The sequence below is a fragment of the Podarcis muralis genome, chromosome 8 (genome assembly GCF_964188315.1).
Source record: "Podarcis muralis chromosome 8, rPodMur119.hap1.1, whole genome shotgun sequence".
NCBI classification, from domain to species: domain Eukaryota; kingdom Metazoa; phylum Chordata; class Lepidosauria; order Squamata; family Lacertidae; genus Podarcis; species Podarcis muralis.
Window position 1 is genome coordinate 41,023,315 of NC_135662.1, and position 18,865 is coordinate 41,042,179.

The following is an 18,865-nucleotide window of genomic DNA, read 5'->3' on the forward strand; positions in this document are numbered from 1 at the left end:
CAACTCAGATTTTCAGCACTTAAGTAGGAGATACAGAGCCACAATCTTGCAGCATGTGACAGCATACATGTGAATGGTTATCCTGCTTCCCACTCCTCCACCCCCACCAAAAATCACCTCAATTATCCGTATGAATCCCTTTTAGGATGAACTAGAAATTAGATTATGTCCTCAACAATGCAACGTGAAAGGGTGCATAAAAAGGTGGGGAAAGACAGTGAAGCAACAAATCAAAGTCAATAGGACCACATCTTGCAATGGGAGTTATATTGGGGGGGGAGGGGCAGTGTTAGCGCCTAAAGCCAAAATAGGCTATAGTCAAAGCATCCCCCTGGAGCTATCCACACATGACTAATCTTACCCTCTGCAGGCAGTGTGAGATCTCGGGGGACCATGTAAGATCTCACAAGATCTTACAAAGGCCTCCAGAGCCCACAAGAGAGTTACACAGAGCCAAATAAGCAAAGCAGAGAGATTAAAAGCTCTTTCCATGGCGGGAAAACCTGCCACTCTCTGCCTTGCATGCATTTAATTTGTGCTATATCAGCTGGCCGGCCACCAAACACATAAAGCTGCGATCACACAGATTAAATGCGTGCAAGTTACAATCCTACTGTGGTCTCATGAAATAGGGGAGATGCTATGCCGCACACGTCACTCTGGAGGGTAGTGGCTTGTACACATACACTACTGTTGTGATTGGCTTTCTAGATATCCTAACTGGGAAAGGTTTGTAGTTGCTGTTATGGCTGAAACGGTTTCAAACATTCTTCACATTGGAGAGATTTATTATGACAACCTGTGAGCTCCCCCAATGCAAGTGACATAGATACCATCGATGGAATGCAAACAATTGTTTGTCTCCTTCCTCCTGCTCCAGCTTGTTCCACCCACAGTAACCAGTAATATCAGAAGTTTTTACCACCCTGCCCACTTTTTATCATATGCTGTTTGGCTATTCCCCCTCTAAGCAATGGCCAGCAGCAGCATGAAAGAAAACTCAAATATGTAGCCAGCCTCTCCCTTGTGAAATAAAACAGGCGTAAAATTATACAGATACGCATCTAAGAAAAGAACTCAGTCTATCTAAAAAATGGAAGGAAAACAGATGCACAGGCCTCAAGTGACCATGTTTCTGGAATCCCAATCTTCCTAAAATGCCAAGAGCTAGCAAACACTGTAGAAGTCTTCCACTAGATTAAGAAGATCCTAATGAAAGCAAGAAACAGAACAGGCCTCTTACGCACAGCACACTTTCCATAAATGAACTAGTTGTGTTCCTCCCTCAAGGAAGTCATGGGGTCAAATATAAGCAACGTCTTCAGCCCAAAGGTGAGCACTTGTGAGGGATATATAGCACTAATATGCAGCTTTTCAGCATTATACCTACCACATGGAATCCATGAGGAAGCATTTTTTAAGCAGTCTATATATGGTAGCGGGACGCAGGAGGCGCTGTGGGTAAAAGCCTCAGCGCCTAGGGCTTGCCGATCGAAAGGTCGGCAGTTCGAATCCCTGCGACGGGGTGCGCTCCCGTCGTTCGGTCCCAGCGCCTGCCAACCTAGCAGTTCGAAAGCACCCCTAAGTGCAAGTAGATAAATAGGGACCGCTTACAAGCGGGAAGGTAAACGGCGTTTCCGTGTGCGGCTCTGGCTTGCCAGAGCAGCGATGTCACGCTGGCCACGTGACCCGGAAGTGTCTCCGGACAGCGCTGGCCCCCAGCCTCTTGAGTGAGATGGGCGCACAACCCTAGAGTCTGGCAAGACTGGCCCGTACGGGCAGGGGTACCTTTACCTTATATATGGTAGCCATCCAATTTAAATCAGTCCTGCTCCATCAAATCAACACTGGACATTAGGGCAAAGCATTTGAAATAAAACCTGGTTTGGTGGTTTTAAAAAGGGCAATTTTTGAAATACTTTCAAAATAAATCAGAATTTACCACTGTCAAATGAAGTTCAACTAAAACACATTAAAAACTAGCACTTTCGTTAATCCAAAAATAAGACTTGGAAACTGAGAAGCAGTGAGAATTACAGGTATGGTTTGATTATTTTAAACACTTTTAAATATTTGCAAGACCTGTTGTTTGGTGGTTGATAACAGTGCTACAGTTGTTGCAATTTGTTTCTACTGCAAATAAGACCCCCATCAGAAAGATAAACTGAGCTGAAGAATTGGCATCCCAGTCCTAAATGTGCAATGCACAGCACTACACAAGTACATTCTTCATACAGATTCATACTGAGCTTCCTAACTGGATATAGGGAACATGGCATTTGGTATGTCATCATCATCAATGGGTACCGGAAGAAAACATTTGCAACAGAAACAGACATATAACCTCTCATCAGGCATTAAGTCATCAGTCTGGCACAGATTCCGTTTCATGTAACAGTGATAACTCATTATAATGTTCTAAACTCATAGTCTTCAAAAATAACTCATCATATTACACAACAAAGGGAACAGTCATAGCCAAACTATCAGAAAGTATCAAAGAAAACAAACCTCAATGTGTGTGAATTACACATATATCTCATTTTTTATATTATTTTATTTTTAAAGTTATCTAAGACAGTGGGCAATTCAGCTAGCAGCATGCAAGCAACTCCACTAAACATTGCCACTGACTTCAGTTGAACACAGATTGTACTGCAGGATCAGCACTGAAAGTGCTACTTAGGCTTATGCAAGTAACCCAGTTATTGTACTTAATATCTCACAATCTACTTTTGAAGCTCCCCTCTTTCAAAAGCAGCTTACCAAAAGGGATGGGGCTGAGCCTGCTGCTCAAAAAACAAAACAAAAATGCTTCACCCCAAGTCAGCCATGAAGCTCAGTGGGTGAAGTTGAGCCAGTCTCTCTTTCAGATAGCCTACCTCACAGAGTTGTTGTGAAGATGAAATGGAGAGGAGAAGGACCATGTACACCACCTTCAGCTCCTTAGAGGAAAGGTGAGATATAAATATAATAATAAATAAGTCTAAATCCCAGAGCTCACAGATGTTTCACAATTCTTTGGTTCCTGGCCAATGTCTTTTCAAATATATTACCTGTTCTCAGCTCTCAGACTCAGAATTATGGGACGCGGGTGGCGCTGTGGTCTAAACCACTGAGACTATTGAACTTGCCGATCAGAATGTTGGCAGTTCAAATTCACACAACAGGGTGAGCTCTGTCCCAGCTTTTGCCAACCTAGCAGTTCGAAAGCATACCAGTGCAAGTAGATAAATAGGCACTGCTGTGGCGGAAAGGTAAACAACATTTCCATGAGCTCTGACACTCATCACAGTCCTCCATGCGCCAGTAGCAGTTTGTCATGCAGGCCAGAAAGCTGTCTGTGAACAAACGCCGGCTCCCTCGGCCTGAAAAATGAGATGAGCGCCGCACCTCATAGTCGCCTTTGACCATACTTAACTGTCCAGGCATCCTTTACCTATCCTGAACACTTTCAAAAGACCATGAAAGCTTTCCCCGCTATTTGAACATTAACTATGAAAAGGGACAATCTTTAACTTAGTTAACTTGATGCTACTATTATATTTTAATGTACCCAAGTGTTTGGGATGGATGGATAGATAAGATAGATAGATAGATAGATAGATAGATAGATAGATAGATAGATAGATAGATAGATGATAGATAGATGATAGATAGATACCGGTAGATAGATAGATAGATAGATGATAGATAGATAGATAGATATAGATAGATAGATACGCATGCACACACAGTAGAAAAATAAACAGTTTACCACCTATCCCTAAGCCTGTGAACAGCTTTAAGGGGTTACTTAATACTATTACTGTTATTTTTATTTTTCGGTTCCCACCCCCCTCAAAATCCACCGTACAGAGGTTTTTTAAAAAATGGAAGTTTTTCTCCATGAACATCCATAACAGAGCAACCGACATCCAAGTTATTAATAGGCTTCAAACTACTTGCAGATATCAGCAACTTTGTAACACAACAAAGATGCCTGTAGGACAAGGATAGTGTCTGACGCACACAAATTGAGATGACTCAGGCCCTGAGCCACACTGTATGCAACAACAGAAGTCACCAACCATTTAACATTGGATGAAATTCCTTCCTGTCACTGGGTGACCTTGGACCAGTCACTACCTCTTGGTCTAACCTACCTCACAGGGTTGTTGTGGGGATTAAATGAGGAGAGAGAAACCATGTACCCCACCTTGAGGTCCTTGGAGGAAAAGGTGGAATATTAGTGCAATAAAAAAGTAAAAAATAGCAGCTACCAATTAAAATCTATATCTAGCTATAGTGAGTTGGTTTAGCCATAACACTATGAGGCCGCTCTGGCAACCCACTAACTGCCACACTGCCATACAACCTGCAAAGTAAATCCTATACCTGCTTCCCTGCCCCTCTTATTCTCTCCCTTTCCTGACCCTCAGATAATATCATCTTAGGGAAGACCAGAAATCAACCAAGCATCCTTCAAAGTTTAAGGCATGGTGATTCCACATGGTACAGGTGTGCTGGTGCAGCAACTTTCACTACATTTTCATATTTTCTACAATTTGCACTAATGCAATGCAATTAAAAGTATGACAACTATGAGAGCAGCCCCTTCCCACAGATTGTTCATAATGTGCTTTAAGCAGCAACCCACACACCTACTTACCCATAATTCTCTATGTGCTGTGTTAGTAAAAACTGTGATGATCCTACTACATGGGCATAAGAGATGGGTATAAGAGATGACTACGGTTAGCAATTTTAAGCCAGTCATAATAATAAATTATAGAAATGATCTGTCATTATTACACACAATGCAATAAAGAGTCCTGCATCTTGAAAGCTGTGCAAAAATCACCTAATAATAATAATAATAATAATAATAATAAAGAAAATTATGGTGGTCAAGGTTGTTTCCCCTCTGCCATACCTTTAAAAAATCTTTTTCCGGGAATGTTAAGAAACTATGAAAAGGGCTTTTAAAAATGTACACATTTTTCTAAATTTGTTCTTACACGTTTGACAAAAACTGAGTACCTGTACTGTGGTGGCTGAATCACACCTAGGCATTTCAGCATGTGCCTTACATTACTATTTCAAGTTTCTTTATTTTGCACAATGGGTACCACAGTATATTTTCAACAAATTAAGCTGGCAAACAAATAAAGATGTTGGTTACTGGATTACCCTGTCAATTTTTTTTATTGCATTTAAGAAAATGTTCCTCTGATCACTAACCTTCTAATACCAAATTAACTCTGTTGAAAGTTTGAGGGTACCAAGAACAAATTCTGCACATTCTCTCACCCTTCTCACATCTAAAAAAGATCACTTACAAAAAAAGTGTCCATAAAGAACTTGCCGACTGAAAGTAGATATATAAGATTTCAGCTCTGCGTAGAGGCATTACTTGCATATTTTATGTAAAATCTAACGTGAGTTTCAAATGTTGATGTATGACACAATTAAACTTTCACCAGCAAAATAATAAAAAAACACTTTGTTTTCTAAGTAAAACCCATCACCAAAACTATTTTTTCCATACTCATCTTAAACAATAATTCTTTCTAGTAGTCAATCCTGTCTTTCTCCTTAAACTAAAAAATATTCCTAGGACTATGACGTACCTCATGTACTAAACAGTGAAATAAAGTATGTAAAGTATGTAGGGAGTCTGTAATTATGATGGCAGTGATCTCTCATGCAACGTGAGTCAACTCCCAAAGCCATGTTTGATGACCCAGACAGGCAACTGCCCTGGAAATTCCCACAAAAGGACACACCACTAAGATGATATCTGGGAAGCAGACTGTATTTTGGATTACACTACTATGATTTGGATACAAGAGCAGGAAACACATAGAAATTGCACTTGAGAACTGGGGCATCCACCATGGAAAGAGAACTTTGAAACATCAGTGACAACATGCCTGGCATAAAGAGACAACCTCTTCTCATTTTTCCCCCTTCTCCAAAAATCTGAAATGTAAACAATGGCACAACACAACATCACAACTGTTGGCAAAGATCTCTTTCCCTTTCCAGACCATGTGAGGAAATCATTCCACCTATTTAGTGCTAGGTTGCCATATCTCAACGGACACATAGTTAATAGTTTCTTTTAGGTTCATAAAGGCCTGCCACTCCCTTCTCCTTAGGAAAAGAAATCTATGCACCTCAAAATGGACAGTTTGTGGATCAGTTAATGTGCAATATCATATTATTGTCTGGCATTAAGTTACTAAGCCTCAGGCTTACACACTCCCTTCTCCCCCTCTTGCATTCCATCTGGTTTGTTAACTTTCTGGTTTGCAGCACAACATAGTTTGCACTTGCCCTCCAAAACAGGATTGCAAACCAGCTTCAAATCATGATGAACCATCCTTGTTTGGACAGCAAATACAAACCAGTTTGCCAATTCAGATTCAACAGCACAGAATCAGTCTGCAATAGATCAGGAAGCTACTCCTTAAGGAGAGAATGAAAAGGGAGGTAAGAGTATAGAAACACAAGGCTTGCTCCCATAGTACCAAAACATGGCTGGCCATTATATATGAACTTACTGTACTTTGCCGACAATGGGACTGAATCCTTGGGCTCACCATGCATTACACAGAGTACAGTGTTAACCTTGGTTTAAGAACAGCTTAGTTTATGAACAACTTGTATTAAGAATTTGGCAAACCCGGAAGTAGGTGTTTTGGTTTGTGAACTTTGCCTTGGAATAAGAATATGTTTTGCTTCCTGTCAGAGCTGCCCTAGGTCCCAGCTCACAAAGGACCAACGCCAGTTCGTTGTTATATAAAACAGTCTTTATTGAAGCTCAGTTTCGCTTTCACAGCCGCGGCGCGCAGCTCTACGTCTCAAACTCTAGACCGCCGAAGCTCCGTCTGAGTCTCCTCCCCCCAGACACCAGTTTAAGACTCTAGCCTTGCTCGACCTCTTCCTTTGCTCTTTCCTCCTCTGGGTCCGCCTGTCCGCTGGGGTCTTCCCCTTCCTAGACTCTTCTGACGCTGAGTCCCCTGAGTCTTCCCCCTGCCTCCGGCGGGCTTTAGGACCTGGTTCCCAATCCGGGTTTTCTGCTGTCCCGCACGCCTGTACATTCGAACTTGGCGCGCGCGCCCAGCCGGCCACCTTCCTCCTGACCGTTACACTGCTCCTGTCACTGCTTCCCCCTTCGGGGAGGTTAGCTGGATCTGACCTCCCCTCCGTTCCCCCACTCTCCGATGGAGGCGTGGTCAGGCCTGACTCATCTTCTCTCCCTGCTGGAGGAGACACTGGCCCTGACACATGGGACTCTTCCCCCCCGCTACGCTCTGGTGGGGAAGCTGGTCCTGATCTCCCGCTGCTGCTTTGGGAGTCCCCGCTGGCCCCTTGCTTCTGGTGCGTCCACCCTGGGACCCCCCTTGCCCTGACCATCGGCGCCCCCTTCTGGGAATCTTCTGATTCGCTGGAGAGGCTCATGGAATCTCTCGGGTCACTGTCATTCTCCCCTCCGCTGCCCTCAGATTCTTCCCCTTCGCTCTCCATTTCCTCTCTCCCCTGTGCCTCTGCTCCTGAGCCCCTGACACTTCCTGTTGAGTGTGTTCCATTTGTAAATTGAGTCCCCCACTGCTATGGGAAAGCACACCTTGGTTTAAGAATGCTTTGGTTTAAGAACAGACTTCCGGAACGGATTAAGTTTGTAAACCAATGTACCACTGTAATTGCATGCAATTAAAAAAGGAAAAAAGATAACACATACAAACTAAGCACACATGCAGGGACTCCTGTCAGTTATCTTGTAACAATACATGAAGTCAAGAAAACTAAGCAAAGCAAAGTCTCCTGGTAGAAACTATACAGTGGTACCTTGGTTCTCAAACTTAATCCATTCCAGAAGTCTGTTCCAAAACCAAAGTGTTCCAAAATCAAGGCGCGCTTTCCCATAGAAAGTAATGCAAAACGGATTAATCCATTCCACTTTTAAAAACAACCCTAAAACAGCAATTTAACATGAATTTTACTATCTAATGAGACCATTGATCTATAAAATGAAAGCAATAATCAATGTACTGTACTATAAAATAAATAAGACAGTACAGTAGTACCTTGGTTTGCATACATTCTGGATTACAAACACATCAAACCTGGAAGTGCGTTTCCCGGTTTGCAACCTTTTTTTGGCGTACAATGCATTTTTTTGGATTACAAACAATTTTGGGGGGGAGGCCCCCCCCCCCCGGCCAAATCACGCCTTGGGTTCCAACCTGTTTTGGTTTACAAACAGACCTCCGGAAAGGATTATGGTTGTAAACCAAGGTACCACTGTATTGTAGATGACAGTATTTTTCTTACCTGCACTGATGATAGTCATTGTTTGGATGGAGGACTTTTATCCATTTCTGCAGTCACACAATCAATCAATCAATCAATCATAAAATGAAGAACAAGCCACAGTCACAAAAACAAAAAGCCACACAAACAAAAACACAAAAAATAGCAAAAACAAAAGCACCAAATATAAGCTCCAAATATCACCTCAGAACACTGCAATCGGAAATGGATGGCTTTGATTACAATGGGGGGGTGTGCAAATTATCAGCGCAACAGTGAAAACGGAAGCTCAGGAACATGTTCATCTTCTGAAGTAAAGTTCGCAAACTCCGGGTTTGCAGTGTTTGAGTTCCAAGTTGTTTGGGAACTAAGCTGTTCGAAAACCGAGGTACCACTGTATATTTATTGTACAATTTCTATACAACTCCCCAACACATTCACTCTCCATCAAAGATCAGGTAAAAAACCCTCAAAGCTGGTTCTCTTTCAAATGGTATTGTTCTATTCTACAAAAAGTTGGTTAGTTGGCAGGGCTGAATAAAATTGCCCAGTCCCTGCATTTAACAGGCCAAACTCGTCAATAAGATAACTAAGCAAAGAAACCTGAACCACTGATATCAGAGAAACAACATTTCTATTACAAAAATAAATGAATATGATCAGTTCTCATCATACCAGGGAATAGTTTTCATATATGGCAAAAAGGTTGTAACAGAAAATATGGTCTCTCAAAGCTCTCAGCACCTCCACTAAGAATAACTCAACGAGCCAGCAAAGTGAATTCAACAAAGCTTGCATAATATGATTAGTAGCTTCTGAGGGGGGAAACTATAAAATTATGGAAGGATATGCACAACCCATGAATGCATACAGGACAGACGGTTAATGAGGAACTTCCAAGGAGACAGGTGAATCTCATTTCATAAGAAATGCTGAGAATTCAGAATTGTGATTGTAAGAATACTAGTACCAAGAAGGGGACAGAGCAAACAGTTTTCTTCAACTCTTATATCTTGCAGAACAATTGGGTGAAATACAGGATGGATATATACAGTATAAGTAAATACCTCACTAAATTATATTGAAACTATGCTTGCTTACAGTATTAACTTTTTAGGTGCACTGTAAATACTTTTCTTGTTCTTGAAACCTTGATCCCCCACCTGCTTATTAATTCTAAAATGTTCTCACAGCTTAATAAAAAACTGGAAAAGGTCAGACCCTATGAATCCAATATCCTGTTTTATTATATCTCAGTGGATCATGAGGCAAACACCCTAAACACGCTCAGATCTCTAGGTCAGTTAAACCTGCTTATGCTGCTTAAATGCAAAAACAGGGCACATGGTGCATCAAACATGTAAGTACTCTTCTCTAACTAATTCCCAAATAAAAGCAAGCAAGAAACAAAAAGATGGTTCTTGTCTCCCCCTACCGGAAGTTCAGTAGTACTTTGGAATAGAACCAAAAGCTGTTAGATGCCAGAATGTCAGCAAAATGGCTTCAGCCTATCTATACCCTGAATTCTTAAGCATCTATAGGTCTGTTCACCTGGAGTGCATCTATGCATTACAGTCAACATTACAACCAACATTTAAAAGAAAAATTCTACTGGGTTCTGTGAAGGTAAAACAAAACTTTTTCAAATGTGCAGAGCAAAAATGGAACCACAAAACACTGAGGTTGGGTTTAAAAAGCAGAAACAAATTATTCAAATAAGTACTTAGTTCGGAATCTTAACCACACATACCTGCAAGTAACCTCACTGAATTCAATAGGACTTCTAAATAAATAAGTTTAGGATTGCGCTATAGATAACAAAACCCTCACACCCTCCAAAGGTACAGTACAGTACACAAATAAGCAATGGCTCTGCTGAAATGAAGCAAATCTTTTCCACAGGCATCAGGTATGTGTACCAAAAGTTTTTTAAAAAGAAAGTTTTGCTGTCATTGATTTCAATGGGTCTGTTCTGAGTAAGACAGAGGTTGGATATTGCACCGAACTCTTTTATCCCAAACTCACCAAGTATTCCAAAGTAAACCCTTTTTAAGAAAGGTTTAGGTAAAGTGTGCTACTATCTACCTGAAACACTTCTTATCAAGATTACTTTGGCAATCTCCAAACCATTTTGGCAACTGACATTTGAGGAAACAAAATTTTAAAGTAGACCAGTCCTCCGATTCCTGAAATATTTGCAATCAAGAAAAGTCTTACCTTTGAAGGTTCGTGTTCCTTTTCTTCATCAGACATAATATTGCTGTCTGTACAAGAATCAGTGTCTGATATGTCCAAAGAAGTACCATCAGTTTTTGATTCACTGCGCTGCTCAACATTATCTTCACAATCGCTATCATTGTCCCAATCAATGGTGTGTGATTCACCTTAAGGGGAAATAAAAAACAGAAATACTAGAACGGACTTTTAAAAATGCTAACATCCTCACAAATATCTTTCACATATGCCTGACTCTATATGCAATACATACACTTACAAATTTAACTGTTTATTGTGAAAACTGGTGGCAGACAAGACTAGCCCTTATATCCCAGAAAAGTAGGTCATTCCAGAGTGGGAACATAATCCATACAGAGCTAGCTTCTTTCTTACTAGCTTCGCTCTTAACAGAATGACATGGACATTTTTTTGCAACCTCTTATTTTCACACCAGCAAAGCCTCACCTAGTAAATGTCTGTATCAGAAATAAGACTAGGGAAAGCTGCGGTGGGAAGAGAGCATTGAGGTTGCAATCACGTGTAGAACACTTACTTATCTGAAGAACTATATAAAAGTATGTTTATAAATATACTTATATTTATAAAGCCAAAGTAACTGGATTAATCTAAAAAAGTAACTGATACATCTTAAGTGATAATACATAATGAAAGCCTTTTTATATTTCTGCAGAATGTATTTCTAGTCAAGCCTGCTCAAACAGTTGCTTTAAATGACCAAAGAGTCACCATCTTCAACGGAAAAGCACATTCAAAAAACCCTTGAGAAAATCAGTAGCACTTCTGAAAAGCTCCAACTTAACAACATAAAATGAAGGGTTTTTTAAGCAGTAGTATAAGAAAGAGTAGACATGTCCTCAGAGATTAAAATGAACAGTGGAAAGTAACAATGTCATTCTGTAATGCATTAGAGAATAACATGCAAGTGATAAGACCATAGAACACAGATCTAGTATGTTTTTAACCATCTCCTCCAGATTTGTTCAGTGTTTACAGAAGCAGCAGGCAACATGTTTGACATTGAAAGTGCATGTTGTCAGATAAACAACAGTCAATAATCAGGAAAACAATGATTTCTTCTATTTCACTAAGAACAGTAGGAAAGTACAAAATGTTATTATTATCAGCTGTGCCTGACCTACTTACATTAGTGCAACATTTACTGAACTAATAAACAAATGCTGGGATTGTTTACTAAGGAAAGATGGCCATCTAGTGTTTCTCACAATAGCAGCAACAAAATAAATAGCATGGAGAAGTTACTATACAGAAAATAAAGGCCTCTTCACACATTTTTTCAAAAGAATACAGTAAAAGAAAAAATGTATATTGTGTACCTAAACACTTAAAAACAGGGGCTGCCACCTTTTGGGGCCTGTGGGCTCATTTACAAACTATGATGGGCATCAGACAGAAACCACAACCAAGAACGCTTCTTTCAAGCCTAATTTCAGCAGTGTGAGGGGAAGAGATCATGTGGGTACCAGGGGAGGTCTCTGCAGGCAAAGGTGAATCTGCAGGAGCTGCACTGGCAACGCCTGATGTAAACTATGAATGTGAAAAAGATATATTTGAAAACTTATGTATCAGAAAGGTGACCTCATGAGAGACCAGGGATACGATACAACTTCCTGCTGTTTGTTTATATATATATACACAGGTCCCACTTATCCAATCACAAGGAATTAGTACCCAAACCTCGCCATATACCCCACAGGTTTTGGTATCGAAACAGCTGGACTTGCGTGCAGTACAGTAAACAAATAAGCAGCTTTAAGCAAGCCTTCCTTTTTGTGTTTTGCTGGTCTGTGGCAACTGTTTCCCCAGAAATCATGGTGGGAGTGGGGGGAGAGATCTTGTTTAAGGTTGCTTATTTCTTTACAGTACGTGGGGTGGGGGGGGGGAGACTCAGTTCAGACACAATAGGGAACCAGAGTTTCCCACTCTTTGAAAAGCATGCATATACTAGAATGCTCACCCCTCCACCTGTTCCCCATGCAAGGAAGAGGAGAACAAAAGCTTCCAGTCTTAAAATAACTACTATTTCTTGTGGCATCCCCAAATCATGGAACTGTGGTTTGTTTAACTACAGTTAGCAAGAATAAGCCAGAATCAAACCATGGTTTCAGACCTCCCCCCCCCCCAGTAACATTAGCTTTATCCAGGGGTGGGGGACTTCATCACATATACAAAGCTCTTGGTCCTTTACTGCTTACTTCCTTTATCAATGCTCACAATGGAGGCCATGCACAAGCCAGATCTGACCATGTTAGAGAATGAAGGTAGTGGCTACATAGGTAGGTCCTTTTCAGCATGCCCCACTCTGACTCATATGATTCAAGACCTGCCTGCCTCCTTCTCCGGCCTGCTGCCCCCATACCCTGCACCAAGGCATCACCTTTTACTCCCCACTCTAGCCCACATGATTCAAGGCCAACTATCTGCCTCCACCCTTCTACAACTCTCCCCAGTCTCACTTCTCACTACCCACTCTGGCCCACAAGAGGCCAGCCTGTCTTACTACCTTTCACAGTGGCCCTTACCAAAGTCACACTTCTTGATTCTTGCTCCTAGCTCCTGCCCACATTCCCTGCCCTCAATCGCCATTTGACTGGAAATCTGCCTCCTTGCTCCCGCTCCCCACAATTCAGGTTGTTTTCCTGCCCCTTCCCCCACAGCCCCTGCCTACACTGGCCCACATCATTTGATGCCTGCTTCCCGCCTGCCAGGCTTCCACCATGGTTCCTACCTCTCAATTCCACTCACCACTCCTGCCCCCATTTCTTTCTCACGCAAACACAGAATACAGTAATACATAGTATAGCAGTGAAAACTTGGATTCTAGGGAATGATAAAGGTACTGTGTATTACTGGTAAACCAATTTTCACAATTCCACAGATAAAGGTTTCTGGACCTTCATTTAATGTATACAAAACAGATACAAAGAGCCTCACCTTCATTACATCCATCCCTGGAGATCAAGCCATGTTTTCTGTACTTCTCCACTTTCAGACTAGGAAACCTTGAAGTCAAAGTCTTATCGTCATCATCTGAGAAGTCGCTTCCACTGGAGCTCCATACTATATCAGTTAACTCACTTAGTCTCTCACTCTGAGAGATTTCTGCAGAGCAGAATAAGCAACTATTTAGCACATTTCATATTCATCCTGTCCTCTACTGTAACACTACAATGTACCCATCACAATATTTATAATTAACCCGTGAGGTTATATTTTTAAAACTGATATGAAATAAACTAACTTGAACAATGGATTAGGCTTATAGCGATTTAAGACAAGGATGAAGGACTAATTTTTAAAGCTCTGACTCAAGAGGTTGAAGGGGGTCAATGGTTTCCTGACAGCTCTTGGGGATCTTCCTGTCACAGAACCTCCAGAAAGTGTTGAAGGCCTGCTTGGCCTATGGAATAGGGAAATGAACCAGGCAGCTGACATAATCACTGCTGAGCACCCTCTCCCATTTAACAAAGCTAAACAAACTCCCTGGTTTTCTGGGGAGCTCAGGGTGGGACAATGGTTAGAGAGATATTGGCAGTAAACACAGAACATAACTGACCAAACACAGGCTACAACTCAGATGAAGACTTTTTGCAAGGCAGTGATGGAAGCAAAGGAATCACACTTCACCACCCACACTGCATATTTACAGTGTTGTCCAACTGAACTTTATGGTGTGGTTAAGAGTCTGCTGCATCCTGGTCCACGAGATAGCAATGGGGAATATTTGACAGTACATTGTACATTTTAAGACACAGTGCAGATAAAACAATGACCTGGATGCCATAACTACGTAGATCCATTTGATGTACTGTTGGATCTTACCTGTTCAGTTATCATGAATATTTATCTATGGTGGTGGGCAACCCTTGGTGATATGAGACCCACTACATGTGCTCAACCCTTGACCTTTGTTAGCTTATAGCTCCTGTCACAATGCTAAATTACTGCTCCCAAATTAACTGTGCATGCCACAAATGTTATGTTTTTAGGTTTATCAGTTTATGAACTCATTTTACAAGGCTGGGCTCAAACTGGAATACAAACAGAAGAAGCAGTCATGCAAATCTACCCTAGATCAAGATAGAAGTTGTAACCTGAGAAAAAAGCTTGCAGGTAATACAAACAAAACCTCTTATGCTGCTAATGTGAAATAATACAGTAGATGTTGTACCTTCAATTGAGCTGAGCAATGATGCAAAGCATGTTTTAACTCTAGATGTTTTTTCTGACAATTCTTTAGTCTGTTTAAAAAGAAAAGGAATGAAAACAAAATGAATACTAATTAATATGAAAACCATTCTTGGACATATTAATGCATCATTAAAAATATATATAATTTTCATTATTACCATTTCTAAAATCACATTCACATTCAAATATGCATTTCCACCATTAATATCTTTCTTTATAATAAAACATGCAATGACTTCCCTTCTTTCGCTTCCCTTGTTTCTTTGATTTCCCCACCATTCCTGCATGTTCTTATATATTCATTGAATGCATCATATTTATTAATTAAATCACCTATACTATGAATCTTCCAACACAAAGGTCCCCAGAGATGCTTACAATGGAAATACACACACACACACACACACACACACACACACACACACACACACAATAAAACACATCAAGAGCTTTAATTGAAGAAATGTTACTAAAATGAATCAAACCCCAAAAAACACAACTGATGTTGGCAGAATCAGAGACGGCAGACAATATCACAAAAGTGCATTCAAACACATGATCTTCACTCTCCACCTAAACACACCAAGAGGAGAGCCAAACCTCTACAGATAAAAAATTCCATAACTTCCACGTCAGCAGGGAGGGCATTTTACACCTTACTCCAAACAGGGGTATTAGAGACTGGGCAGCAATTATCAAATACATCAGGATCCAGGGAGAGTTTCCTTGGGGGTTGTCATGCCACCATTCCCTTCAAGTTGGTGGGGAAATCTTCTCACACAAGGATGCATTAACTGTCCCCTAGATCCCCCTCTAGTCACCCCCAATTTGCCAATTATGAATTGTCAATCATCACCATATGGATATTTTTGTAATTAATTTGTTGGAAAAGCAGATGATTAAACAACTATAAATTATTTAATAGACAATGAGCCCTAATAAAATGTAATGTGTCTTCACTAGCATGAAGTTCTAAACTCAGTAAAATAGCATCATTTTACCTCCAGTGAAGAAGCTGCCTGAAATCCGTCACCGCAACGAAGCCATGCATTTGAAACTGAAGCAGCATCTACTGCTGCCCCAGAATTTCTCTTCCCTTCATCTATAGGCTTCTTATCTGGAAAAGAGGCAAGTTCTGAGCACCATGTTCGTTTCCTCTGCAAAGAAAAATATTTTTATTTAGGAAAATATATAGACCACCAAGCACTGACAAGTATCATAGTGTTGTACAACAATTAAAATAAATAAATAAGGCAGGTTTTTAAAAATCTGATACTGCCTGTAAGCTAACACATCCTACTGGGGAAGCTTATAGAAACAGAAGAACTTTTAGAAACTAACGAAATGTGTATAATGTCAGAGCCTTCAATGGGCAGTATGTTCCACAAAGCAGCTGTCACTGCGCTGAAGGACCTAATTCCGAACCACCATAAAACAAACCTCTGCTACATTGGGAATCACAAGGAGGGCTCCTGGAGATGACAGCAGTATAGCTATATGGGGCCCTAAATTATTTAGGGCTTCATACACTAACAATAAAACCTTAAATTTGCCCTGGTTGCATACTGGCAGCCAGTACATTCATAACTGCTACATATCTCTACAGTCAGACACAACGAAAGTTCAGAGACTCCTATCACTCACAGAAGCCATCAACATGTTGTCAAACATCCTACTCAGAAGTAAAAGGTAAAGGACCCTTGACAGTTAAGTCCAGTCATGAACGACTCTGGGGTTGCGGTGCTCATCTCGCTTTACTGGCCAAGGGAGCTGGCGTTTGTTCGCAGAGTTTTTCCGGGTCACGTGGCCAGCATGACTAAGTCGCTTCTGGCGAAACCAGAGCAGTGCACGGAAACACCATTTACCTTCCTGCCGGAGCGGTACCTATTTCTCTACTTGCACTTTGACATGCTTTTGAATTGCTACGTGGGCAGGAGCTGGGACCAAGCAACGGGAGCTCATCCCGTTGCGGGGATTCAAACTGCCGACCTTCCAATTGGCAAGCCCTAGGCTCAGTGGTTTAGACCACAGCACCACCCGCTTATTAAATGCAATATACTTTTATTATTTATTTATTTATTTATTTGCCATGTGTAAATCCTGCTTTTCCTCCAGGGAGCTCTAAGCAGCATACATGGTTCTCCTCCCCATTTTATTTTCACAACAACCATGTGAGGTAAATTAGGGTGAGATAGGAACACTGCCTACTCCTATTTCCCTCTCCATACACATTTTAATGCAGGTAAATCAAAGGAAGACACCTAATGCCCTTGCCAACTCCCAAAACAATGAGAGAGAATATGGTATGGCAAATATCCTACTATTTTAATCACATCCAACTTCTCAAAAGATTCCATTAATGGTGTCTCTGAAAAAATTACATATCACTTATTTTACATATCATTTATTTGAGTTAAACTGGGAGGAGAGAATTGTTTTCCTCAGCCCCATGAACTATCTTTTATTTCAGCTATTAAGGTCAATCCTTTCAGTGTAATTTGTCCCATTTGTATTTTTTACGTTTTGTGTTAACCCCTTTGAGTTTTTCTATTGAAAGAGAAAGGTGACATTTAAATGAACAGTGCAGCCTCTGCATGCTTTCTCTCCATAGGCAGTCCCCCATTAGAACATATTTGTCCCCTAAAGTTCTCCACAAGTCTTTGTGAACTTTTACACAGAATGTCTGCCAGATATTTGCCATACTATGACATTTCAGTTCAGCATTTGACATGCAATGTTCTTTAGCATTTGACATCTTTCCAAATCAAACCCATCATGAGATTCCAGTAATCCCATTGCATTGCAAATAATCAAATTCAAATTCAAAATATTTTCAGCTCTGCTCTCCACAGATAAATTAGGTTTGAAACACACACATTAATAATTCCTACCACAGAGTTTAAACCTTTATTTCCCAACCCGTGAACAAAGACACACCTGTATGTGTGTGGTGTTTATGTACCGGTTTCTTCCCCATGGCCATATGCATTTAATCTTTATTGATTTTTTAAAAATATACATCACACTTATCATTCTCCATCAAATACACTTAATTTCCCAGTGGCCGTTGTTTAGAATTAAACCTAGCAACTATTTCCCTTTTAAAAAGGCGCCAGTACACGCTCCCTGACACACCTTCTCACTACTGCACAGGTAAAACGCATAAAGTTTCCACTCCCGCTCAAAACCTGTGACATTCCCTCGGGAACATACGGTAATTTGACCAGGCGCTCGGCCTAGAACAGCAAACGTATGTGCCTCTGGGCGCGTGCAGAGCGCCCTTCCCTCTTACACTCCACACAATGCTGGCCAGCTTCCAAATATTCAGAGTTAACGAGAAGAAAGCCCAGGATCCAGCTTTCAGGCACTCCCTTATTCCGCCGCCCATACAGACCCTCGCAATTCCCACTCCTCGGATGCTGCCCCCCGCCGCCGCCGCCCGCTCCGTCCTCCGTTGCCCTGATACCTTCCTCACGAGCATCTCCGCCACTCAGGACCAGCCTTCCCTGTGCCACGTGACGTGAGCGAGAGCACCGTGGCTTGGGGAGGAGGAGGAGAGCAGAGAGGCCCGAGCGAATTCCACTCACGGGCCAAGAAGAAAACTTCTTCCAGCAACAGAGGGGGAAGGCCACGCCCCCTCCCTTCCAGCTTGGCGCCGTTTCATCGGCGGAGCCACTGATTGGATGGGACGTGGCGAAAGGCGCGTGACGCGCGACGCAATAGAGGGCTGCCGGCGCCACTTTCTGACGTTTCTCGCTCTCGCCGCACGGGGGCTCCCGAGCATCAAGGCGCTGGACCCCGTTCGCAACGGCTTTTACCCTCGCTGCGCATGCGCCCTGTATGTTCTCCTCATCAGCTGCAGTGTGCGCGCGGGCTTCGCGGTTGAGATAACGGGACGCAATTACATCCTCTCAGAGCCCCTAGTCAAATTTTCCCAGTCGGTTGCAGTTATATACGGGATCTCTCTTTTTCTTACAGGAAACAGTATGGTACCTGCTTTAGGAGGGAGTTGCGTGAGAAAGATTATAAGGGCTTGTTTATTGATGCTAAATCAGTATTTATGCACTTAGTTTTTGACTCCAGCCCCAGAGTGCACATGACACTGGCCACAATCCAT

At 41.6% G+C, this 18,865-nt stretch overlaps 1 protein-coding gene across 8 annotated transcripts in view; it reads right to left on the minus strand.

Annotated features, from left to right (window-relative positions):
* SPIDR (scaffold protein involved in DNA repair) overlaps nucleotides 1–18,394 on the minus strand; it is a 170,331-nt gene extending 151,937 nt beyond the window's left edge. For 3 of the 8 annotated variants that reach the window (XM_077933042.1, XM_077933039.1, XM_077933040.1), the window contains exons 1-5: nucleotides 18,143–18,393; nucleotides 15,750–15,905; nucleotides 14,729–14,798; nucleotides 13,492–13,659; nucleotides 10,519–10,685 (exon numbers count right to left, since the gene is read on the minus strand). In XM_077933042.1, the coding sequence (XP_077789168.1) occupies nucleotides 10,519–10,685; nucleotides 13,492–13,659; nucleotides 14,729–14,798; nucleotides 15,750–15,905; nucleotides 18,143–18,229 (648 nt within the window). In that variant the 5' untranslated portion in view covers nucleotides 18,230–18,393. Of the gene's footprint in view, nucleotides 1–10,518; nucleotides 10,686–13,491; nucleotides 13,660–14,728; nucleotides 14,799–15,749; nucleotides 15,906–18,142 lie in introns of all 8 variants that reach the window. The other 5 variants (XM_077933043.1, XM_077933044.1, XM_077933038.1 and 2 more) reach the window with 4 other exon arrangements.
* Nucleotides 18,395–18,865: the final 471 nt, after the last annotated feature.